Source organism: Eleutherodactylus coqui, chromosome 4 (assembly GCF_035609145.1).
Source record: "Eleutherodactylus coqui strain aEleCoq1 chromosome 4, aEleCoq1.hap1, whole genome shotgun sequence".
Lineage (NCBI taxonomy): Eukaryota > Metazoa > Chordata > Amphibia > Anura > Eleutherodactylidae > Eleutherodactylus > Eleutherodactylus coqui.
The window spans coordinates 288,677,889-288,704,053 of NC_089840.1; the positions used below are offsets into that span (position 1 = coordinate 288,677,889).

The following is a 26,165-nucleotide window of genomic DNA, read 5'->3' on the forward strand; positions in this document are numbered from 1 at the left end:
ATGTAGCTGTCGCATTCTAACCCTTCCTGCTGCAGCCCATTTTGCTTTTTATCTTCTCCTTTTCCCCTTCCCTTCCCTTTCTTATTCCCCCGGCTACATGAAGGCTTGTTGTTCGGCACACCTTGTTGGAAAACGTTTAAAAATTCTAAGTGGGTCAATAAAAGTGACGTCAGTGCCCTGCAGATGCAGATGGCGGCGGCGCGGGGACAAAAAAATGCATGTTTGGTATCGCCGCATCCGTCACGAGTCGACCCATACAATAAACTGAGCCCACCTTATCCCGCATGGCAATAGCTTGGGGTTTTTGTGTTTTTTTTTAAAAAAAGGGTAATAAATGGAGCCAGAATCCTTTTTTTGCTCATGTCAGCTCCCAAAAATGCAATAAAAGTGATTTAAAAAGCCGTACGTATCCAAAAAAACTACAGCTCACTGCACAAAAATCAAGCCCTCCCAGAGCTCCGCCCACGGACAAACACAGAGATATGCAGAAACAATTATTTCCCAATAGAAGGGTTTTTCATTGTAAAAACGTGGAAAAACCTAAAGATATATATATTATTTTGCTATTGTTGTAATCTTACTGAACAGCAGAAAAAGTTATCCTGTCATTTATGCTGAACCCATAAAAAAAACCTAAATATTGGCAGAACTGATGTTTTTTCACCATGCCCCCAAATAATAGACATTAGATAATACATTATGTGTCCTTGAAGGGGTTGTCCCATATATTGTGCTGTCAGTCCAGAGCCCCGCCCCTCTTGAGAGGCCCCACCCCTCTTGACACGCCCCTTCCACTTTTTGAAAATATGGCAAGAAGAAAAGTCGCAAATATTTTGTGCAAATACCCACAGAAACCGGCACGGACCTCTATAAATGTGCCCCAATGTACGGAGCCGCCTGCTTCCTGCAGGAAGACAGCTAGAAGGTGGACGACCCCTGAAGTACCAGACGAGGTCATGTCCTAAACCTCCCCAATACTTCACACAGCTGAGGGTCCGTTATGCCGTCTGTGAGGAGAGGTTTGCACCTCGCATGTCAGCCCGACCGGATTTCAGGCTCTACATACAAAAAAACTAGCTTCCATTTACTGACAGCAAGCAGAGATTGTGAAACAATAGAAGACGGAGGCAGAGAAAAGGCGTTCTTCGGAGGACTACAGGTAAAGTGCGCAGCGCTGCCACATCACATGACCGCGGATCCTGCTGACACAATGGGGCTTATTTACCAACGCTGTGTAAAAGTTAGACAGTGCAAGCGTAGACTAGACAGTCTAAAGTCAGACCACCTATTAGTTGGCTAGGTTTACACTAAGAACCACGACAAACTTTTGACGCACTTTGGCAGAGTTTTTAAGCGCAATTTAGGCCACGCCCCTTTTTGGGTAACTCGTAAAGACTGCCTGAAAGTCTCTAAAAACATACAGCAAATGTGGCGCAAAGCATTTAAGACAGTCGTGTGGCGTAATTGGCACCAGGATATTATTACCGCGCTGCCATCACTGCTCACCTGTTCTACTCCCAGGGCAGAGCGACAGGTGTCACCCGCTCCGCAGAGCTGTCCAAGCAATTACTGTGAGCTGCAGAGTTGTGTCCGGACACATTTGTGGCAGCCATGACAGGCATGCGCTTGGGTTCCATGAGAATTTAATTTGGTGCCTTTTTCCCAGGAGTGTCGGTGCCGTCAATATGCGCAGAGAGGAAATCTGTACACTGACAGCCACCAGGACGACCACTAGGGGGCCATATTGGACATGGATCACCACATTCATCAACCTTCTCCGTCAGGCAGTCCTGCTGAGACCCTGATGACTTCATTAAGGTTCCACCATGCTGGATGTAATAAGGGGTCCTCCTCCCACCAACGCTCCTGTGTCCCAGCACTAGTGCCCCCCATAAATACTCACATCTTGGCCTCTACAGTGGACATGTGGGCTTGGGGTCTGCAGATCTTGATGTGAGTACAGCTCCTGGGGAGAAGAATCTCCAGACTTCGCCCAACTTTATGAGGACATAGAATGGTCTACAATCAAAAGAAAGTGAAGTTAGAAGCAATGCGGCCCCACCCTGGTCTACAAGACATGAGACGGGGCAAGGCGGTCCTGGGAAGACTGAGCGTAAATGAGCTCCACGACTGGGTGCCCAAAAGCTGAATTTCTCGGTTTTCCCTAGAATTAAATTTCCTAAAGCCCCATCGTTACCCATCAGGATCAGCCGTCACGAGGCACCCCACCAACATCAGAACTCCATCTCCAGGTTCTCCTGAGCTCAGCTCTGGAGGAGACGACATTAGCTGCCACACTCAGGTTCACTGCACTCCGAGATCACAGGGTATATCAGTGTATTATAGTGTATTGGCGGTCAGAAACAGGAATGTCACTCCGGAGCTGCAACTCCACAGAAACTGGCAGGACACAAGGCTCACACTCTACATAACAGGGGCATCAGGCAGGAACCTTCTCAGACAATGGCCGCAGTATCTTCACAGGTGGAACTGGAGGTTGTGCGCAGCAGATGCAGCAGCCAGGCTCATCTTTGGGTCCTACACAATACCGCCACAATGTGCCAGTCACTGCACTGGCCGCCCATCCACTAGAAAATAGCTTTCATAGTCATCAGTCTCATCCATATGGCTCTTAACAGTGCTGCACCACCCTGTAACTCCTCCCTCATCCACCGCCCTGTACCTCCTTCCTCACTGAAAGACCGCACTGTACCTCTTCTCTCAACTACCGCCCTGTACCTCCTCCCTCACTGAACGCCCTGTACCTCCTTCCTCCCTGAAAGACCGCACTGTAGCTCCTCCCTCACCTAACGCCCTGTGCCTCCTCCCTCACCTATTGCTCTGTACCTCCTCCCTCACCTAACGCCCTGTACCTCCTCCCTCAACTATTGCCCTGTACCTCCTCCCTCACTGACGGCCTGTACCTCCTCCCTCAACAACCGCCCTATACCTCCTCCATCATCTACCGCCCTATGCCTCGTCCCTCACCTATTGCTCTGTGCCTCCTCGCTCACCCATTGCTCTGTACCTCCTCCCTCACCTACCCCTCTGTACCTCCTTCCTCACCTACCGCCCTGTACCTCCTCCCTCACCTACCGCTCTGTACCTCCTCCCTCACCTACCGCCCTGTACCTCCTCCCTCACCTACTGCTCTGTACCTCCTCCCTCACCTACCGCTCTGTACCTCCTCCCTCACCTACCACTCTGTACCTCCTCCCTCACCTACCGCTCTGTACCTCCTCCCTCACCTACCGCCCTGTACCTCCTCCCTCACCTACTGCTCTGTACCTCCTCCCTCACCTACCGCTCTGTACCTCCTCCCTCACCTACCACTCTGTACCTCCTCCCTCACCTACCGCTCTGTACCTCCTCCCTCACCTAATGCCCTGTAACTCCTTCCTCACCCAATGCCCTGTACCTCCTCCCTTATGACCGATCTGTACCTCCTCCCTCACCTACCGCCCTGTAACTCCTCCCTCACTGACCGCCCTGTACTTCCTCCGTCAACGACCGCTCTGCACCTCCTCCCTCAATGACCGTCCTGTACCTCCTCCCTCACTTATTGCTCTGCACCTCCTCCCTCACCTAATGTCCCGTACCTCCTCCCTCAAAAACGGCCCTGTAGCTCCTCCCTCAACAACCGCCCTGTAATTCCTCCCTCATCTACCGCCCTGTGCCTCCTCCCTCACCTAACACCCTGTACCTTCTCCCTCATCTACTGCCCTGTGCCTCCTTCCTCACCTATTGCTCTGTACCTCCTCCCTCAACTTCCACCATGTACTTCCTCCCTCACCTATCACTCTGTACCTTCTCCCTCACCTAATGCCCTGTACCTCCTCCATCATTTACCACCCTATGCCTCGTCCCTCACCTATTGCTCTGTGCCTCCTCTCTCACCTACTGCCCGGTACCTCCTCTCTCACCTACTGCCCTGTACCTCCTCTCACCTACTGCCCTGTACCTCCTCTCTCACCTACTGCCCTGTACCTCCTCTCACCTACTGCCCTGTACCTCCTCTCTCACCTACCGCCCTGTACCTCCTCTCTCACCTACCGCCCTGTACCTCCTCTCTCACCTACAGCTCTGTACCTCCTCCCTCACCTACCGCTCTCTACCACCTCCCTCACCTAATGCTCTGTAGCTCCTCTATCACCTAATGCCCTGTACCTCCTACCTCACCTACCGCCTTATATCTCCTGCCTCATCTACCAGCCTCGTACCTTCTTCCTCATCTACAGCCCTGTACCTCCTCCCTTATCTACCGCTCTGTACCTCCTCCCTTATCTACCGCTGTGTACCTCCTCCCTCACCTACCGCTCTGTACCTCCTCCCTCACCTAATGCCCTGTAACTCCTTCCTCACCCAATGCCCTGTACCTCCTCCCTTACGACCGATCTGTACCTCCTCCCTCACCTACCGCCCTGTAACTCCTCCCTCACTGACCGCCCTGTACTTCCTCCGTCAACGACCGCTCTGCACCTCCTCCCTCAACGACCGTCCTGTACCTCCTCCCTCACTTATTGCTCTGCACCTCCTCGCTCACCTAATGTCCCGTACCACCTCCCTCAAAAACGGCCCTGTAGCTCCTCCCTCAAAAACCGCCCTGTAATTCCTCCCTCATCTACCGGCCTGTGCCTCCTCCCTCACCTAACACCCTGTACCTCCTCCCTCAACGACCACCCTGTACCTTCTCCCTCATCTACTGCCCTGTGCCTCCTCCCTCACCTATTGCTCTGTACCTCCTCCCTCAACTTCCACCATGTACTTCCTCCCTCACCTATCGCTCTGTACCTTCTCCCTCACCTAATGCCCTGTACCTCCTCCATCATTTACCGCCCTATGCCTCGTCCCTTACCTATTGCTCTGTGCCTCCTCTCTCACCTACCGCCCTGTACCTCCTCTATCACCTAATGCACTGTACCTCCTACCTCACCTACCGCCTTATATCTCCTGCCTCATCTACCAGCCTCGTACCTTCTTCCTCATCTACAGTCCTGTACCTCCTCCCTTATCTACCGCTCTGTACCTCCTCCCTCATCTACAGCTCTGTACCTCCACTCTCATTTCCCGCCCAGTACCTCCTCTCTCACCTACTGCCCTGTACCTGCTCACTCATCTAATGCCCTGTACTTCCTCATTCATCTACCACCCTGTACCTCCTCCCTAAACGACCACCCTGAACCTCTTTCCTCACCCACTGCACTGTACCTCCTCCGTCATCTACCACCCTGTACCTCCTTCCTCATCTACCACCCTGTACCTCCTCCCTCATGTACCGCTCTCTATGTCCTGCCTCAACGACCTCTGTGAACCTCCTCCCTAGTCTACCGACCTGCACCTCCTCCGTCACCTACTGCCGTGTACCTCCTCACTCACCTACCGCCGTGTACCTCCTCCCTCCCCTATTGCTCTGTGCATCCTCCCTCATCTAACGCCCTGTGCCTCCTGCCTCATCTATGGCCTTGTACCTCTTCCCTCATCTACCGCCTTGTACCTCCTCCCTCAACGAACGCCCTGAACCTCCTCCCTCGCCTACTGCACTGTACCTCCTCACTTACCTACTGCCCTGTACCTCCTCAGTCACCTATTGCTCTGTGCATCCTATCTCATCTACCGCCTTGTACCTCTTCCCTCATCTACCGCCTTGTACCTCCTTCCTCAACGACCACCCTGTACCTCCTTCCTCACCTACTGCCCTCTACCTCCTCCCTAAACTAATGCCCCGTACCTCCTCCCTTATCTACCGCTCTGTACCTCCTCCCTCATCTACCGCTCTGTACCTCCACTCTCATTTCCCGCCCAGTACCTCCTCTCTCACCTAATGCTCTGTACCTCCTCCCTCACCTACTGCCCTGTACCTGCTCGCTCATCTAATGCCCTGTACTTCCTCATTCATCTACCACCCTGTACCTCCTCCCTAAACGACCACCCTGAACCTCTTTCCTCACCCACTGCACTGTACCTCCTCTGTCATCTACCACCCTGTACCTCCTTCCTCATCTACCACCCTGTACCTCCTCCCTCATGTACCGCTCTCTATGTCCTGCCTCAACGACCTCTGTGAACCTCCTCCCTAGTCTACCGACCTGCACCTCCTCCGTCACCTACTGCCGTGTACCTCCTCACTCACCTACCGCCGTGTACCTCCTCCCTCCCCTATTGCTCTGTGCATCCTCCCTCATCTAACGCCCTGTGCCTCCTGCCTCATCTATGGCCTTGTACCTCTTCCCTCATCTACCGCCTTGCACCTCCTCCCTCAACGAACGCCCTGAACCTCCTCCCTCGCCTACTGCACTGTACCTCCTCACTTACCTACTGCCCTGTACCTCCTCCCTCATGTACCGCTCTCTATGTCCTGCCTCAACGACCTCTGTGAACCTCCTCCCTAGTCTACCGACCTGCACCTCCTCCGTCACCTACTGCCGTGTACCTCCTCACTCACCTACCGCCGTGTACCTCCTCCCTCCCCTATTGCTCTGTGCATCCTCCCTCATCTAACGCCCTGTGCCTCCTGCCTCATCTATGGCCTTGTACCTCTTCCCTCATCTACCGCCTTGTACCTCCTCCCTCAACGAACGCCCTGAACCTCCTTCCTCGCCTACTGCACTGTACCTCCTCACTTACCTACTGCCCTGTACCTCCTCACTCACCTATTGCTCTGTGCATCCTATCTCATCTACCGCCTTGTACCTCTTCCCTCATCTACCGCCTTGTACCTCCTTCCTCAACGACCACCCTGTACCTCCTTCCTCACCTACTGCCCTCTACCTCCTCCCTAAACTAATGCCCCGTACCTCCTACCTCACCTACCGCCCTATATCTTCTCCCTCATCTACCTCGCTTTACCTCCTCTCTCACCTACAGCTCTGTACCTCCTCCCTCACCTAATGCCCTGTACCTCCGTCCTCACCTAATGCCCTGTAGCTTCTTCCTCACCTAATACCCTGTACCTCCTTCCTCACCTAATACCCTGTACCTCCTGCCCCATCTACCACCCTGTACCTCTTCCCTCATCTACCGCCCTGTACCTCCTCCCTTAATGACCTCCCTGTACCTCCTCTCTCACCTAACGCCCTGTACCTTCTTCCTCAACTACTGCTCTGTACCTCTTCTTTCACCTAATGCCCTGTAAGGGTGACTACTCACTACAGTTTTTTTTCACTGCGAAATTCGCAACAGGGGTCTATGGGACTTGTAATGTTAAAATCGCGATCGCGCAAAACCGTGATTTCGCGGTAAATTGCGATTTTGCGCAATAGCGATTTTTAACATTACGAGACCCATAGACCCCTGCAGAGAAAAAAACGCTGTGAATTTCGCAGTGAAAAAAAACTGTAGTGGGTAGTCACCCTAACTCTTCCCTCACCTAATGCCCTGTACATCCTCCCTCATCTACCTCCCTGTACCTCTTCCCTCACCTACAGTTCTGTACCTCCTCTTTCACCTAATGCCCTGTACCTTCTCCCTCACCTAATGTTCTGTACCTCCTCCCTCACCTAGTCTACCGCTCAGTACTTCCTCTCTCAGCAAATGAGGTACCTCCTCCCTCATCTAATGCCCTGTACCTCCTCCCTCACCTAATGCCCTGTGACTCTTCCCTCACCTAATGCCCTGTACCTCCTCCCTCATCTACCGCCCTGTACCTCCCCCCTCATTTACTGCCCTGTACCTCCTCCCTTACCTACCGCTCTGTACCTCCTCCCTCACCTACCGCCCTGTACCTCCCCCTCATTTACTGCCCTGTACCTCCTCCCTTACCTACCGCTCTCTGCCACCTCCCTCACCTAATGCTCTGTACCTCCTCTATCACCTAATGCCCTGTACCTCCACCCTCACCTACCGCCCTATATCTCCTGCCTCATCTACCATCCTCGACCTCCTCCTTTGTCTACAGCCTCGTACCTCCTTCCTCATCTACAGCCCTGTACCTCCTCCCTCATCTACCGCTCTGTACCTCCACTCTCATTTCCCACCCAGTACCTCCTCTCTCACCTAATGCTCTGTACCTCTTCCCTTACCTACTGCCCTGTACCTCCACTCTCACCTAATGCCCCGTACTTCCTCTCTCACCTAATGCCTTTTACCTCCTCGCTCATCTAATGCCCTGTACTTCCTCATTCATCTACCACCCTGTTCCTCCTCCCTAAACGACCATCCTGAACCTCTTTCCTTACCCACTGCACTGTACCTCCTCCCTCACCAAACGCCCTGTACCTCCTCCGTCATCTACCGCCCTGTACCTCCTTCCTCATCTACCACCCTGTACCTCCTCCCTCATGTACCGCTCTCTATGTCCTGCCTCAACGACCTCTGTGAACCTCCTCCCTAGTCTACCGACCTGCACCTCCTCCGTCACCTACTGCACTGTACCTCCTCAATCACCTACAGCCGTGTACCTCCTCCCTCACCTATTGCTCTGTGCATCCTCCCTCATCTAACGCCCTGTGCCTCCTGCCTCATCTACCGCCTTGCACCTCTTCCCTCATCTACCGCCTTGTACATCCTCCTTCAACGAACGCCCTGAACCTCCTCCCTCACCTACTGCACTGTACCTCCTCAATCACCTACCGCCGTGTACCTCCTCCCTCATCTACCGCCTTGTACCTCTTTCCTTATCTACCGCCTTGTATCTCCTCCCTCAACAACCGCCCTGACCCTCCTCCCTCACCTACTGTCCTGCACCTCCTTCCTCACCTATTGCTCTGTAACTCCTCCCATAACTACCACCCTGTACCTCCTTCCTCACCTACTGCCCTCTACTTCCTCCCTAACCTAATGCCCCGTACCTCCTACCTCACCTACCGCCCTATATCTTCTCCCTCATCTACCTCCTCCCTTGTCTACAGCCTCGTACCTTATCCCTCATCTACCGCCCTGTACCTCCTCCCTCATCTACCACTCTGTACCTCCTCTGTCACCTAATGCTCTTTACCTCCTCCTTCACCTAATGCCCTGTACCTCCTCCCTCACCTAATGCCCTGTACCTCCTCGCACGCCTAATGCCCTGTACCTCCTCCCTCACCTACTGCCCTGTACCTCTACTCTCACCTAATGCCCTGTACAACCTCCCTCAATGACCACCATGAACCTCCTCCCTCACCTACTTCCCTGTACCTCCTACTTCACCTATTGCTCTGTAACTCCTACTGCATCTACCGCCCTGTACATACTCCCTCACCTACAGCTCTTTACCTCCTCCCTCACCTAATGCCCTGTACCTCCTTCCTCACCTTGTGCCCTGTACCTCCTTCCTCACCTAATGCCCTGTACCTCCTTCCTCACCTAATGCCCTGTATCTCCTCCCTCACCTAATACCCTGTATCTCCTCCCTCACCGAATACCCTGTATCTCCTCCCTCATCTACCACCCTGTACCCCTTCCCTCATCTACCGCCCTGTACCTCCTCCCTTAACGACCTCCCTGTACCTCCCCTCTCACCTAATGTCCATTACCTCCTCCATCATCTACTGCACTGTACCTGCTCCCTCATCAACCGCCCTGTACCTCCTTCCTTACCTACTACTCTGTACCTCCTCTTTCACCTAATGCCCTGTAATTCTTTCCTTACCTTATGCCCTGTACATCCTCCCTCATCTAGCTCCCTGTACCGCCTTCCTCACTTACCGCACTGTAACTACTCCCTCACCTACAGGTCTGTACCTGCTCTCTCATCTAATGCCCTGTACCTCCTCTCTCACCTAATGCCCTGTAACTCCTCTCTCACCTAATGAAGTACCTCCTCCCTCATCTACCTCCCTGTGCCTCCTCCCTCACCTAATGCCCTGTAAGTCTTCCCTCACCTAATGCCCTCTACCTCCTCCCTCATCTACTGCCCTGTACCTCTTCGTCATCTACCGCCCTGTACCTCCTCCCTCACCTAATGCTCTATACCTCCTCCATCACCTACAGCTCTGTACCTCCTCTCTCACCTCATGCCCTGTAACTCCTCTCTCACCTAATGAAGTACCTCCTCCCTCATCTACCTCCCTGTGCCTCCTCCCTCACCTAATGCCCTGTAACTCTTCTCTCACCTAATGCTCCGTACCTCCACCCTCACCTAATGCCCTGTAAATCTTCCCTCACCTAATGCCCTGTAACTCTTCCCTCACCTAATGCCCTGTACCTCCTCCCTCATCTACCTCCCTGTACCCCCTCCCTCATCTACCGCCTTGTACCGCCTCCCTCATCTACCGCCCTGTACCTCCTCCCTCACCTAATGTCTTGTACCTCCTCTGTCACCCACTGCCCTGTACCAACTCCCTCACCTAATGCCCTGTACCTCCTACCTCAATGACCACCCTGTACCTTCTCCCTTACCTACTGCCCTGTACCTCCTTCTTCACCTATTGCTCTGTAACTCCTACTTCATCTACCCCCTGTACATCCTCCCTCACCTACCGCCCTGTACCTCCTCCCTCATCTACCTCCCTGTACCTCCTCCCTCACCTAATACCCTGTAACTCTTCCCTCACCTAATGCTCCGTACCTTCTCCCTCATCTACCGCCCTGTACCTCCTCCCTCATCTACCGCCCTGTACCTCCTCTCTCACATAATGCCCTGTACCTCCTCTCTCACCTACCGCCCTATACCTCCTCTCTCATCTACCACCCTGTACCTCCTCCCTTGTCTACCGCCTTGTACCTCCTCCCTCACCTACTGTCCTACACCTCCGTCCCTCGTCTACTGTCTTGTACCTCCTCCCTCACCTAATACCCTGTAACTCTTCCCTCACCTAATGCTCCGTACCTTCTCCCTCATCTACCGCCCTGTACCTCCTCCCTCATCTACCGCCCTGTACCTCCTCTCTCACATAATGCCCTGTACCTCCTCTCTCACCTACCGCCCTATACCTCCTCTCTCATCTACCACCCTGTACCTCCTCCCTTGTCTACCGCCTTGTACCTCCTCCCTCACCTACTGTCCTACACCTCCGTCCCTCGTCTACTGTCTTGTACCTCCTCCTCACCTGTATCTCCTCTCTTACCTGCCACCTTGTATCTCTTCCCTCATCTACCACCCCATACCTTCTCCTTCACCTACCGCATTGTATCTCCTCCCTCAACAACCGACCTGTAGCTTCTCCCTCCCCTATCGCACTGTACCTCCACCCTTATCTACCCTTATCTACCCCCCCCTGTGCCCCCTCTCTCACCTACAGCTCTCTACCTCCTCCCTCACCTAATGTCCTGTACCTCCTCTCTCACCTAATGCCCTGTACCTCCTCTCTCACCTACCGCCCTGTACCTCCAACCTCATCTACCGCCCTGTACTTCCTCCGCCATCTGCCGCCTCGTACCTCTTCCCTCACCAACCGGCCTCTGCCTCCTCTCTCCCCTATCACTCAGTACCTCCACCCTCATCTACCTCCCTGTACCTCCTCCCTCACATACCACACTGTAACTGCTCCCTCACTTACAGCTCTGTACCTCCTCACTCACCAAATGCCCTATACCTCCTTCCTCATCTACCGCCCTGTACCTCTTCCCTCATCTACCGCCCTGTACCTCCTCCCTAACCTAATGCCCTGTACATCCTCCCTAACTTAATGCCCCGTACCTCCTCCCTCACCTAATGCCCTGTACCTCCTTCTTCATCTACCGCACTATACCAGACAATCACAATTATTCACAGTGTTAAGTGAGCTCTAAAATTACACCCCTCATAGACTGTAAGCTCTTGTGCCCCCTCTATTTCTCAAAGACTGTAAGCTCTTGTGTCCCCCTATCTCCTCATAGACTGTAAGCTCTTGTGTCCCCCTATTTCCTCCTAGACTGTAAGCTCTTGTGTCCCCCTCTATTTCCTCATAGACTGTAAGCTCTTGTGTCCCCCTATTTCCTCCTAGACTGTAAGCTCTTGTGTCCCCCTATTTCCTCATAGATTGTAAGCTCTTGTGTCCCCATATTTCCTCATAGATTGTAAGCTCTTGTGTCCCTCTATCTCCTCAAAGACTGTAAGCTCTTGTGTCCCCCTATTTCCTCATAGACTGTAAGCTCTAATGTCCCCCTATTTCCTCATAGACTGTAAGCTCTTGTGTCCCCCTATTTCCTCATAGACTGTAAGCTCTTGTGTCCCCCTATTTCCTCATAGTCTGTAAGCTCTTGTGTCCCTCTATCTCCTCATAGACTGTAAGCTCTTGTCTCCCCCTATTTCCTCATAGACTGTAGGCTCTTGTGTCCGCCTATTTGCTCATAGACTGTAAGCTCCTGTGTCCCCCCTATTTCCTCATAGATTGTAAGCTCTTGTGTCCCTCTATTTCCTCATAGACTGTAAGCTCTTGTGTCCCCCTATTTCCTCCTAGACTGTAAGCTCTTGTGTCCCCCTATTTCCTCCTAGACTGTAAGCTCTTGTGTCCCCCTATTTCCTAATAGACTGTAAGCTCTTGTGTCCCCCCTATTTCCTCATAGACTGTAAGCTCTTGTGTCCCCCCTATTTCTCATAGACTGTTAGCTCTTGTGTCTCCCTATTTCCTCCTAGACTGTAAGCTCTTGTGTCCCCCCTATTTCCTAATAGACTGTAAGCTCTTGTGCCCCCCTATTTCCTCATAGACTGTAAGCTCTTGAGTCCCCCCTATTTCCTCATAGATTGTAAGCTCTTGTGTCCCCCAATTTCCTCCTAGACTGTAAGCTCTTGTGTCCCCCTATTTCCTCATAGATTGTAAGCTCTTGTGTCCCCCCTATTTCCTCGTAGATTGTAAGCTCTTGTGTCCCCCCTATTTCCTCATAGATTGTAAGCTCTTGTGTCCCCCTATTCCCTCATAGATTGTAAGCTCTTGTGTCCCCCTATTTCCTCATAGACTGTAAGCTCTTGTGTCCCCCTATTTCCTTATAGACTGTAAGCTCTTGTGTCCCTCCTATTTCCTCATAGACTGTAAGCTCTTGTGTCCCCCTATTTCCTCATAAATTGTAAGCTCTTGTGTCCCCCTATTTCCTCATAGATTGTAAGTTCTTGTGTCCCCCTATTTCCTCCTAGATTGTAAGCTCTTGTTTCCCTCTATTTCCTCCTAGACTGTAAGCTCTTGTGTCCCCCTATTTTATCATAGACTGTTAGCTCCTGTGTCCCCCTATTTCCTCCTAGACTGTAAACTCTTGTGTCCCCCTATTTCCTCATAGACTGTAAGCTCTTGCGTTCCCCTATTTCTCACAGATTGTAAGCTCTTGTGTCCCCCTATTTCTCATAGATTATCAGCTCTTGTGTCCCCCTATTTCCTCATAGACTGTAAGCTCTTGTCTCACCCTATTTCCTCATAGACTGTAAGCTCTTGTGTCCCCCTATTTCCTCATAGACTGTAAGCTCTTGTGTCCCTCTATTTCCTCTTATATTGTAAGCTCTTGTGTCCCCCTATTTCCTCGTAGATTGTAAGCTCTTGTGTCCACCTATTTCCCCATAGACTGTAAGCTCTTGTGTCCCCCTATTTCCTCGTAGATTGTAAGCTCTTGTGTCCCTCTATTTCCTCTTATATTGTAAGCTCTTGCGTCCCCCTATTTCCTCGTAGATTGTAAGCTCTTGTGCCCCCCTATTTCCTCATAGACTGTAAGCTCTTGTGTACCCCTATTTCCTCCTAGATTGTAAGCTCTTGTGTCCCCCTATTTTCTCATAGACTGTTAGCTCCTGTGTCCCCCTATTTCCTCCTAGACTGTAAACTCTTGTGTCCCCCTATTTCCTCATAGACTGTAAGCTCTTGTGTTCCCCTATTTCTCACAGATTGTAAGCTCTTGTGTCCCCCTATTTCTCATAGATTATCAGCTCTTGTGTCCCCCTATTTCCTCATAGACTGTAAGCTCTTGTTTCCCCCTATTTCCTCATAGACTGTAAGCTCTTGTGTCCCCCTATTTCCTCATAGACTGTAAGCTCTTGTGTCCCTCTATTTCCTCTTATATTGTAAGCTCTTGTGTCCCCCTATTTCCTCGTAGATTGTAAGCTCTTGTGTCCACCTATTTCCCCATAGACTGTAAGCTCTTGTGTCCCCCTATTTCCTCGTAGATTGTAAGCTCTTGTGTCCCTCTATTTCCTCTTATATTGTAAGCTCTTGCGTCCCCCTATTTCCTCGTAGATTGTAAGCTCTTGTGTCCCCCCTATTTCCCCATAGACTGTAAGCTCTTGTGTCCCCCCTATTTCCTCGTAGACTGTAAGCTCTTGTGTCCCTCTATCTCCTCATAGACTGTAAGCTCTTGTGTCCCTCTATTTCCTCATAGACTGTAGGCTCTTGTGTCCGCCTATTTGCTCATAGACTGTAAGCTCTTGTGTCCCCCCTATTTCCTCATAGATTGTAAGCTCTTGTGTCCCTCTATTTCCTCATAGACTGTAAGCTCTTGTGTCCCCCTATTTCCTCCTAGACTGTAAGCTCTTGTGTCCCCCTATTTCCTCCTAGACTGTAAGCTCTTGTGTCCCCCTATTTCCTAATAGACTGTAAGCTTTTGTGTCCCCCCTATTTCCTCATAGACTGTAAGCTCTTGTGTCCCCCCTATTTCTCATAGACTGTTAGCTCTTGTGTCTACCTATTTCCTCCTAGACTGTAAGCTCTTGTGTCCCCCCTATTTCCTAATAGACTGTAAGCTCTTGAGTCCCCCCTATTTCCTCATAGATTGTAAGCTCTTGTGTCCCCCAATTTCCTCCTAGACTGTAAGCTCTTGTGTCCCCCTATTTCCTCATAGATTGTAAGCTCTTGTGTCCCCCCTATTTCCTCGTAGATTGTAAGCTCTTGTGTCCCCCCTATTTCCTCATAGATTGTCAACTCTTGTGTCCCCCTATTCCCTCATAGATTGTAAGCTCTTGTGTCCCCCTATTTCCTCATAGATTGTAAGCTCTTGTGTCCCTCTATCTCCTCAAAGACTGTAAGCTCTTGTGTCCCCCTATTTCCTCATAGACTGTAAGCTCTAATGTCCCCCTATTTCCTCATAGACTGTAAGCTCTTGTGTCCCCCTATTTCCTCATAGACTGTAAGCTCTTGTGTCCCCCTATTTCCTCATAGACTGTAAGCTCTTGTGTCCCCCTATTTCCTCCTAGACTGTAAGCTCTTGTGTCCCCCTATTTCCTCCTAGACTGTAAGCTCTTGTGTCCCCCTATTTCCTAATAGACTGTAAGCTCTTGTGTCCCCCCTATTTCCTCATAGACTGTAAGCTCTTGTGTCCCCCCTATTTCTCATAGACTGTTAGCTCTTGTGTCTCCCTATTTCCTCCTAGACTGTAAGCTCTTGTGTCCCCCCTATTTCCTAATAGACTGTAAGCTCTTGTGCCCCCCTATTTCCTCATAGACTGTAAGCTCTTGAGTCCCCCCTATTTCCTCATAGATTGTAAGCTCTTGTGTCCCCCAATTTCCTCCTAGACTGTAAGCTCTTGTGTCCCCCTATTTCCTCATAGATTGTAAGCTCTTGTGTCCCCCCTATTTCCTCGTAGATTGTAAGCTCTTGTATCCCCCCTATTTCCTCATAGATTGTAAGCTCTTGTGTCCCCCTATTCCCTCATAGATTGTAAGCTCTTGTGTCCCCCTATTTCCTCATAGACTGTAAGCTCTTGTGTCCCCCTATTTCCTTATAGACTGTAAGCTCTTGTGTCCCTCCTATTTCCTCATAGACTGCAAGCTCTTGTGTCCCCCTATTTCCTCATAAATTGTAAGCTCTTGTGTCCCCCCTATTTCCTCATAGATTGTAAGTTCCTGTGTCCCCCTATTTCCTCCTAGATTGTAAGCTCTTGTTTCCCTCTATTTCCTCCTAGACTGTAAGCTCTTGTGTACCCCTATTTCCTCCTAGATTGTAAGCTCTTGTGTCCCCCTATTTTATCATAGACTGTTAGCTCCTGTGTCCCCCTATTTCCTCCTAGACTGTAAACTCTTGTGTCCCCCTATTTCCTCATAGACTGTAAGCTCTTGTGTTCCCCTATTTCTCACAGATTGTAAGCTCTTGTGTCCCCCTATTTCTCATAGATTATCAGCTCTTGTGTCCCCCTATTTCCTCATAGACTGTAAGCTCTTGTCTCACCCTATTTCCTCATAGACTGTAAGCTCTTGTGTCCCCCTATTTCCTCATAGACTGTAAGCTCTTGTGTCCCTCTATTTCCTCTTATATTGTAAGCTCTTGTGTCCCCCTATTTCCTCGTAGATTGTAAGCTCTTGTGTCCACCTATTTCCCCATAGACTGTAAGCTCTTGTGTCCCCCTATTTCCTCGTAGATTGTAAGCTCTTGTGTCCCTCTATTTCCTCTTATATTGTAAGCTCTTGCGTCCCCCTATTTCCTCGTAGATTGTAAGCTCTTGTGCCCCCCTATTTCCTCATAGACTGTAAGCTCTTGTGTACCCCTATTTCCTCCTAGATTGTAAGCTCTTGTGTCCCCCTATTTCCTCATAGATTGTAAGTTCTTGTGTCCCCCTATTTCCTCCTAGATTGTAAGCTCTTGTTTCCCTCTATTTCCTCTTAGACTGTAAGCTCTTGTGTACCCCTATTTCCTCCTAGATTGTAAGCTCTTGTGTCCCCCTATTTTATCATAGACTGTTAGCTCCTGTGTCCCCCTATTTCCTCCTAGACTGTAAACTCTTGTGTCCCCCTATTTCCTCATAGACTGTAAGCTCTTGTGTTCCCCTATTTCTCACAGATTGTAAGCTCTTGTGTCCCCCTATTTCTCATAGATTATCAGCTCTTGTGTCCCCCTATTTCCTCATAGACTGTAAGCTCTTGTCTCACCCTATTTCCTCATAGACTGTAAGCTCTTGTGTCCCCCTATTTCCTCATAGACTGTAAGCTCTTGTGTCCCTCTATTTCCTCTTATATTGTAAGCTCTTGTGTCCCCCTATTTCCTCGTAGATTGTAAGCTCTTGTGTCCACCTATTTCCCCATAGACTGTAAGCTCTTGTGTCCCCCTATTTCCTCGTAGATTGTAAGCTCTTGTGTCCCTCTATTTCCTCTTATATTGTAAGCTCTTGCGTCCCCCTATTTCCTCGTAGATTGTAAGCTCTTGTGCCCCCCTATTTCCTCATAGACTGTAAGCTCTTGTGTCCCTCTATTTCCTCATATACTGTAAGCTCTTGTGTCCCCCTATTTTCTCATAGACTGTTAGCTCCTGTGTCCCCCTATTTCCTCCTAGACTGTAAACTCTTGTGTCCCCCTATTTCCTCATAGAGTGTAAGCTCTTGTGTCCCTCTATTTCCTCATAGATTGTTAGCTCTTGTGTCCCCCTATTTCCTCATAGATTGTAAGCTCTTGTGTCCCTCTATCTCCTCATAGACTGTAAGCTCTTGTGTCCCCCTATTTCCTCATAGACTGTAAGCTCTTGTGTCCCTCTATTTCCACATAGACTATAAGCTCTTGTGTCCCCATATTTCCGCATAGACTGTAAGCTCTTGTGTCCCCCTATTTCCTCATAGACTGTAAGCTCTTGTGTCCCCATATTTCCTCATAGACTGTAAGCTCTTGTGTCCCTCTATTTCCTCATAGACTGTAAGCTCTTGTGTCCCTCTATTTCCTCATAGACTGTAAGCTCTTGTGTCCCCTATTCCCTCATAGACTGTAAGCTCTTGTGTCCCTCTATTTCCTCATAGACTGTAAGCTCTTGTGTCCCTCTATTTCCTCATAGACTGTAAGCTCTTGTGTCCCTCTATTTCCTCATAGATTGTAAGCTCTTGTGTCCCACTATGTCCTTCTAGACTGTAAGCTCTTGTGTCCCCCTATTTCCTCCTAGACTGTAAGCTCTTGTGTCCCCCTATTTCCTCATAGATTGTAAGCTCTTGTGTCCCCCCTATTTCCTCGTAGATTGTAAGCTCTTGTATCCCCCCTATTTCCTCATAGATTGTAAGCTCTTGTGTCCCCCTATTCCCTCATAGATTGTAAGCTCTTGTGTCCCCCTATTTCCTCATAGACTGTAAGCTCTTGTGTCCCCCTATTTCCTTATAGACTGTAAGCTCTTGTGTCCCCCTATTTCCTTATAGACTGTAAGCTCTTGTGTCCCTCCTATTTCCTCATAGACTGCAAGCTCTTGTGTCCCCCTATTTCCTCATAAATTGTAAGCTCTTGTGTCCCCCTATTTCCTCATAGATTGTAAGTTCTTGTGTCCCCCTATTTCCTCCTAGATTGTAAGCTCTTGTTTCCCTCTATTTCCTCCTAGACTGTAAGCTCTTGTGTACCCCTATTTCCTCCTAGATTGTAAGCTCTTGTGTCCCCCTATTTTATCATAGACTGTTAGCTCCTGTGTCCCCCTATTTCCTCCTAGACTGTAAACTCTTGTGTCCCCCTATTTCCTCATAGACTGTAAGCTCTTGTGTTCCCCTATTTCTCACAGATTGTAAGCTCTTGTGTCCCCCTATTTCTCATAGACTGTAAGCTCTTGTGTCCCCCTATTTCCTAATAGACTGTAAGCTCTTGTCTCACCCTATTTCCTCATAGACTGTAAGCTCTTGTGTCCCCCTATTTCCTCATAGACTGTAAGCTCTTGTGTTCCCCTATTTCTCACAGATTGTAAGCTCTTGTGTTCCCCTATTTCTCATAGACTGTAAGCTCTTGTGTCCCCCTATTTCCTAATAGACTGTAAGCTCTTGTCTCACCCTATTTCCTCATAGACTGTAAGCTCTTGTGTCCCCCTATTTCCTCATAGACTGTAAGCTCTTGTGTCCCTCTATTTCCTCTTATATTGTAAGCTCTTGTGTCCCCCTATTTCCTCGTAGATTGTAAGCTCTTGTGTCCACCTATTTCCCCATAGACTGTAAGCTCTTGTGTCCCCCTATTTCCTCGTAGATTGTAAGCTCTTGTGTCCCTCTATTTCCTCTTATATTGTAAGCTCTTGCGTCCCCCTATTTCCTCGTAGATTGTAAGCTCTTGTGCCCCCCTATTTCCTCATAGACTGTAAGCTCTTGTGTACCCCTATTTCCTCCTAGATTGTAAGCTCTTGTGTCCCCCTATTTCCTCCTAGATTGTAAGCTCTTGTTTCCCTCTATTTCCTCCAAGACTGTAAGCTCTTGTGTACCCCTATTTCCTCCTAGATTGTAAGCTCTTGTGTCCCCCTATTTTATCATAGACTGTTAGCTCCTGTGTCCCCCTATTTCCTCCTAGACTGTAAACTCTTGTGTCCCCCTATTTCCTCATAGACTGTAAGCTCTTGTGTTCCCCTATTTCTCACAGATTGTAAGCTCTTGTGTCCCCCTATTTCTCATAGATTATCAGCTCTTGTGTCCCCCTATTTCCTCATAGACTGTAAGCTCTTGTCTCACCCTATTTCCTCATAGACTGTAAGCTCTTGTGTCCCCCTATTTCCTCATAGACTGTAAGCTCTTGTGTCCCTCTATTTCCTCTTATATTGTAAGCTCTTGTGTCCCCCTATTTCCTCGTAGATTGTAAGCTCTTGTGTCCACCTATTTCCCCATAGACTGTAAGCTCTTGTGTCCCCCTATTTCCTCGTAGATTGTAAGCTCTTGTGTCCCTCTATTTCCTCTTATATTGTAAGCTCTTGCGTCCCCCTATTTCCTCGTAGATTGTAAGCTCTTGTGCCCCCCTATTTCCTCATAGACTGTAAGCTCTTGTGTCCCTCTATTTCCTCATATACTGTAAGCTCTTGTGTCCCCCTATTTTCTCATAGACTGTTAGCTCCTGTGTCCCCCTATTTCCTCCTAGACTGTAAACTCTTGTGTCCCCCTATTTTCTCATAGACTGTTAGCTCCTGTGTCCCCCTATTTCCTCCTAGACTGTAAACTCTTGTGTCCCCCTATTTCCTCATAGAGTGTAAGCTCTTGTGTCCCTCTATTTCCTCATAGATTGTTAGCTCTTGTGTCCCCCTATTTCCTCATAGATTGTAAGCTCTTGTGTCCCTCTATCTCCTCATAGACTGTAAGCTCTTGTGTCCCCCTATTTCCTCATAGACTGTAAGCTCTTGTGTCCCTCTATTTCCACATAGACTATAAGCTCTTGTGTCCCCATATTTCCGCATAGACTGTAAGCTCTTGTGTCCCCCTATTTCCTCATAGACTGTAAGCTCTTGTGTCCCCATATTTCCTCATAGACTGTAAGCTCTTGTGTCCCCATATTTCCGCATAGACTGTAAGCTCTTGTGTCCCCATATTTCCTCATAGACTGTAAGCTCTTGTGTCCCTCTATTTCCTCATAGACTGTAAGCTCTTGTGTCCCTCTATTTCCTCATAGACTGTAAGCTCTTGTGTCCCCTATTCCCTCATAGACTGTAAGCTCTTGTGTCCCTCTATTTCCTCATAGACTGTAAGCTCTTGTGTCCCTCTATTTCCTCATAGACTGTAAGCTCTTGTGTCCCTCTATTTCCTCATAGATTGTAAGCTCTTGTGTCCCACTATGTCCTTCTAGACTGTAAGCTCTTGTGTCCCCCTATTTCCTCATAGACTGTAAGCTCTTGTGTCACCCCTATCTCCTCATAGACTGTAAGCTCTTGTGTCCCCCTTATTTCCTCCTAGATTATAAGCTCTTTTGTCCCCGTTTCCTCGTAGATTGTAAGCTCTTGCGCCCCCCTATTTCCTCCTAGATTGTAAGCTCTTGTGTCCCCCTATTTCCTTATAGATTGTAAGCTCTTGTGTCCCCCTATTTCCTCCTAGATTGTAAGCTCTTGTGTCCCCCTATTTCCTCATAGACTGTAAGCTCTTGTGTCCCCTATTTCCTTATAGATTGTAAGCTCTTGTGTCCCCCTATTTCCTCCTAGACTGTAAGCTCTTGTGTCCCCCTATTTCCTCCTAGACTGTAAGCTCTTGTGTCCCCCATATTTCCTCCTAGACTTTAAGCTCGTGTCCCTCTATTTCCTCCTAGATTGTAAGCTCTTGTGTCCCCCTCTATCTCCTCATGGATTGTAAGCTCTTGTGTCCCTCTATTTCCTCATAGATTGTAAGCTGTTGTGTCCCCCTATCTCCTCACAGACTGTAAGCTCTTGTGTCCCCCTATTTCCTCGCATATTGTAAGCTTTTGTGTCCCCCTATTACCTCATAGATTGTAAGCTCTTGTGTCCCCCTATTTCCCCCTAGACTGTAAGCTCTTGTGTCCCCCTATTTCCTCATAGACTGTAAGCTCTTGTGTCCCCCTATTTCCTCATAGACTGTAAGCTCTTGTGTCCCCCTATTTCCTCATAGACTGTAAGCTCGTGTCCCCCCTATTTCCTCATAGACTGTAAGCTCGTGTCCCCCCTATTTCCTCATAGACTGTAAGCTCTTGTGCCCCCCTATTTCTCATAGACTGTAAGCTCTTGTGTCCCCCTATTTCCTCATAGACTGTAAGCTCTTGTGTCCCCCTATTTCGTCATAGACTGTAAGCTCTTGTGTCCCCCTATTTCCTCATAGACTGTAAGCTCTTGTGTCCCCCTATTTCCTCATAGACTGTAAGCTCTTGTGTCCCTCTATTTCCTCATAGACTGTAAGCTCTTGTGTCCCCCTATTTCCTCATAGACTGTAAGCTCTTGTGTCCCCCTATTTCCTCGTAGATTGTAAGCTCTGGTGTCCCCTTATTTCCTCGTAGATTGTAAGCTTTTGTGTCCCCATATTACCTCGTAGACTGTAAGCTCTTGTGTCCCTCTATTCCCTCATAGATTGTAAGCTCTTGTGTCCCTCTATTCCCTCATAGATTGTAAGCTCTTGTGTCCCCCTATTTCCCCATAGACTGTAAGCTCTTGTGTCCCCCTATTTCCTTATAGACTGTAAGCTCTTGTGTCCCTCTATTTCCTCATAGATTGTAAGCTTTTGTGTCCCCATATTACCTCGTAGACTGTAAGCTCTTGTGTCCCTCTATTCCCTCATAGATTGTAAGCTCTTGTGTCCCTCTATTCCCTCATAGATTGTAAGCTCTTGTGTCCCCCTATTTCCCCATAGACTGTAAGCTCTTGTGTCCCCCTATTTCCTTATAGACTGTAAGCTCTTGTGTCCCCCTATTTCCTCATAGATTGTAAACTCTTGTGTCCCCCTATTTCCTTATAGACTGTAAGCTCTTGTGTCCCTCTATTTCCTCATAGATTGTAAGCTCTTGTGTCCCCCTATTTCCTCATAGATTGTAAACTCTTGTGTCCCCCTATTTCCTCATAGAGTGTAGGCTCTTGTGTCCCCCTATTTCCTCCTAGATATTAAGCTCTTGCGCCCGCCCCCCATTTCTTCCTAGATTGTAAGCTCTTCTGTCCCCCCTATTTCCTCCTAGATTGTAAGCTCTTGTGTCCCCCTTATTTCCTCCTAGACTGTAAGCTCTTGAGTCCCCCTATTTCCTCATAGACTGTAAGCTCTTGTGTCCCTCTATTTCCTCATAGAGTGTAAGCTCTTGTGTCCCCCTATTTCCTCATAGACTGTCAGCTCTTGTGTCCCCCTATTTCCTCATAGACTGTAAGCTCTTCTGTCCAAGTATTTCCTCATAGACTGTAAGCTCTTGTGTCCCCCTATTTCCTCATAGACTGTAAGCTCTTGTGTCCCCCTATTTCCTCATAGACTGTCAGCTCTTGTGTCCCTCTATTTCCTCCTAGACTGTAAGCTTTTGTGTCCCTCTATTTCCTCATAGACTGTAAGCTCTTGTGTCCCCCTATTTCCTCATAGAATGTAAGCTCTTGTGCCCCCATATTTCCTCATAGATTGTAAGCTCTTGTGTCCCCCTATTTCCTCATAGATTGTAAGCTCTTGTGTCCCCCTATTTCCTCATAGATTGTAAGCTCTTGTGTCCCCCTATTTCCTCATAGACTGTAAGCTCTTGTGTCCCCCTATTTCCTCATAGACTGTAAGCTCTTGTGCCCCCCTATTTCCTCATAGATTGTAAGCTCTTGTGTCCCCCTATTTCCACATAGATTGTAAGCTCTTGTGCCCCCCTATTTCCTCCTAGACTGTAAGCTTTTGTGTCCCCCTATTTCCTCATAGATTGTAAGCTCTTGTGTCCCTCTATTTCCTCATAGATTGTAAGCTCTTGTGTCCCCCTATTTCCTCATAGATTGTAAGCTCTTCTGTCCCCCCTATTTCCTCCTAGATTGTAAGCTCTTGTGTCCCCCTTATTTCCTCCTAGACTGTAAGCTCTTGAGTCCCCCTATTTCCTCATAGACTGTAAGCTCTTGTGTCCCTCTATTTCCTCATAGATTGTATGCTCTTGTGTCCAAGTATTTCCTCATAGACTGTAAGCTCTTGTGTCCCCCTATTTCCTCATAGAGTGTAAGCTCTTGTGTCCTCCTATTTCCTCATAGACTGTCAGCTCTTGTGTCCCCCTATTTCCTCATAGACTGTAAGCTCTTCTGTCCAAGTATTTCCTCATAGACTGTAAGCTCTTGTGTCCCCCTATTTCCTCATAGACTGTAAGCTCTTGTGTCCCCCTATTGTCTCATAGACTGTCAACTCTTGTGTCCCTCTATTTCCTCCTAGACTGTAAGCTCTTGTGTCCCTCTATTTCCACATAGACTGTAAGCTCTTGTGTCCCTCTATTTCCTCATAGACTGTAAGCTCTTGTGTCCCCGTATTTCCTCATAGACTGTAAGCTCTTGTGTCCCCCTATTTCCTCATAGACTGTAAGCTCTTGTGTCCCCTCTATTTCTTCATAGATTGTAAGCTCTTCTGTCCACCTATTTCCTCCTAGACTGTAAGCTCTTGTGTCCCCCTATTTCCTCATAGACTGTAAGCTCTTGTGTCCCCTATTTCCTCCTAGACTGTAAGCTCTTGTGTCCCCGTATTTCCTCATAGATTGTTAGCTCCTGTGTCCCTTTATTTCCGCATAGACTGTAAGCTCTTGTGTCCCCCTATTTCCTCATAGATTGTTAGCTCCTGTGTCCCTCTATTTCCTCATAGACTGTAAGCTCTTGTGTCCCCTATTTCCTCATAGACTGTAAGCTCTTGTGTCCCCTATTTCCTCATAGATTGTAAGCTCTTGTGTCCCTCTATTTCCGCATAGACTGTAAGCTCTTGTGTCCCCCTATTTCCTCATAGACTGTAAGCTCTTGTGTCCCTCTATTTCCTCATAGACTGTAAGCTCTTGTGTCCTTCTATTTCCTCATAGACAGTAAGCTCTTGTACTTCCCCTATTTCCTCATAGACTGTAAGCTCTTGTGTCCCCTATTTCCTCATAGACTGTAAGCTCTTGTGTCCCCTATTTCCTCATAGACTGAAAGCTCTTGTGTCCCCTATTTCCTCATAGACTGTAAGCTCGTGTGTCCCCCTATTTCCCCATAGACTGTTAGCTCTTGTGTCCCTCTATTTCCGCATAGACTGTAAGCTCTTGTGTCCACCTATTTCTTCATAGATTGTAAGCTCTTGTGTCCCCCTATTTCCTCATAGACTGTAAGCTCTTGTGTCCCTCTATTTCCTCATAGACTGTAAGCTCTTGTGTCCCTCTATTTCCTCATAGACTGTAAGCTCGTGTCCCCCTATTTCCTCATAGACTGTAAGCTCTTGTGTCCCTCTATTTCCTCATAGACTGTAAGCTCTTGTGTCCCTCTATTTCCACATAGACTGTAAGCTCTTGTGTCCCTCTATTTCCTCATAGACTGTAAGCTCTTGTGTCCCCGTATTTCCTCATAGACTGTAAGCTCTTGTGTCCCCCTATTTCCTCATAGACTGTAAGCTCTTGTGTCCCCTCTATTTCTTCATAGATTGTAAGCTCTTCTGTCCACCTATTTCCTCCTAGACTGTAAGCTCTTGTGTCCCCCTATTTCCTCATAGACTGTAAGCTCTTGTGTCCCCTATTTCCTCCTAGACTGTAAGCTCTTGTGTCCCCCTATTTCCGCATAGACTGTAAGCTCTTGTGTCCCCCTATTTCCTCATAGACTGTAAGCTCTTGTGTCCCTCTATTTCCTCATAGACTGTAAGCTCTTGTGTCCTTCTATTTCCTCATAGACAGTAAGCTCTTGTACTTCCCCTATTTCCTCATAGACTGTAAGCTCTTGTGTCCCCTATTTCCTCATAGACTGTAAGCTCTTGTGTCCCCTATTTCCTCATAGACTGAAAGCTCTTGTGTCCCCTATTTCCTCATAGACTGTAAGCTCGTGTGTCCCCCTATTTCCCCATAGACTGTTAGCTCTTGTGTCCCTCTATTTCCGCATAGACTGTAAGCTCTTGTGTCCACCTATTTCTTCATAGATTGTAAGCTCTTGTGTCCCCCTATTTCCTCATAGACTGTAAGCTCTTGTGTCCCTCTATTTCCTCATAGACTGTAAGCTCTTGTGTCCCTCTATTTCCTCATAGACTGTAAGCTCGTGTCCCCCTATTTCCTCATAGACTGTAAGCTCTTGTGTCCCTCTATTTCCTCATAGACTGTAAGCTCTTGTGTCCCTCTATTTCCTCATAGACTGAAAGCTCTTGTGTCCCTCTATTTCCTCATAGACTGTAAGCTCTTGTGTCCCCCTATTTCCTCATAGAGTGTAAGCTCTTGTGTCCCCCTATTTCCTCATAGAGTGTAAGCTCTTGTGTCCCCCTATTTCCTCATAGACTGTAAGCTCTTGTGTCCCTCTATTTCCTCATGGACTGTAGGCTCTTGTGTCCCCCTATTTGCTCATAGACTGAAAGCTCTTGTGTCCCCCTATTTCCTCATAGACTGTAAGCTCTTGTGTCCCCCTATTTCCTCATAGACTGTAAGCTCTTGTGTCCCTCTATTTCCTCATAGACTGTAAGCTCTTGTGTCCCCCTATTTCCTCATAGACTGTAAGCTCTTGTGTCCCCCTATTTCCTCATAGACTGTAAGCTCTTGTGTCCCCCTATTTCCTCATAGACTGTAAGCTCTTGTGTCCCCCTATTTCCTCATAGACTGTAAGCTCTTGTGTCCCCCTATTTCCTCATAGACTGTAAGCTCTTGTGTCCCCCTATTTCCTCATAGACTGTTAGCTCTTGCGTCCCCCTATTTCCTCATAGATTGTAAGCTCTTGTGTCCCACTATGTCCTTCTAGACTGTAAGCTCTTGTGTCCCCCTATTTCCTCATAGACTGTAAGCTCTTGTGTCCCCCTATTTCCTCATAGACTGTAAGCTCTTGTGTCCCTCTTTTTCCGCGTAGACTGTAAGCTCTTGTGTCCCCATATTTCCGCATAGAGTGTAAGCTCTTGTGTCCCTCTATTTCCTCATATACTGTAAGCTCTTGTGTCCCCATATTTGCGCATAGATTGTAAGCTCTTGTGTCCCTCTATTTCCTCATAGACTGTAAGCTCTTGTGTCCCTCTATTTTCTCATAGACTGTAAGCTCTTGTGTCCCCCCTATTTCCTCATAGACTGTAAGCTCTTGTGTCCCCCTATTTCCTCATAGACT

At 48.6% G+C, this 26,165-nt stretch overlaps 1 protein-coding gene across 2 annotated transcripts in view; it reads right to left on the reverse strand.

The window, feature by feature from the left end:
• Positions 1-26,165, reverse strand: part of LOC136626380 (plectin-like) — a 181,857-nt gene that overhangs the window by 13,453 nt on the left and 142,239 nt on the right. For both annotated transcript variants that reach the window (XM_066601376.1, XM_066601375.1), the window contains one exon: positions 1,904-2,019. In XM_066601376.1, the coding sequence (XP_066457473.1) occupies positions 1,904-2,019 (116 nt within the window). The remainder of the gene's footprint in view (positions 1-1,903; positions 2,020-26,165) is intronic.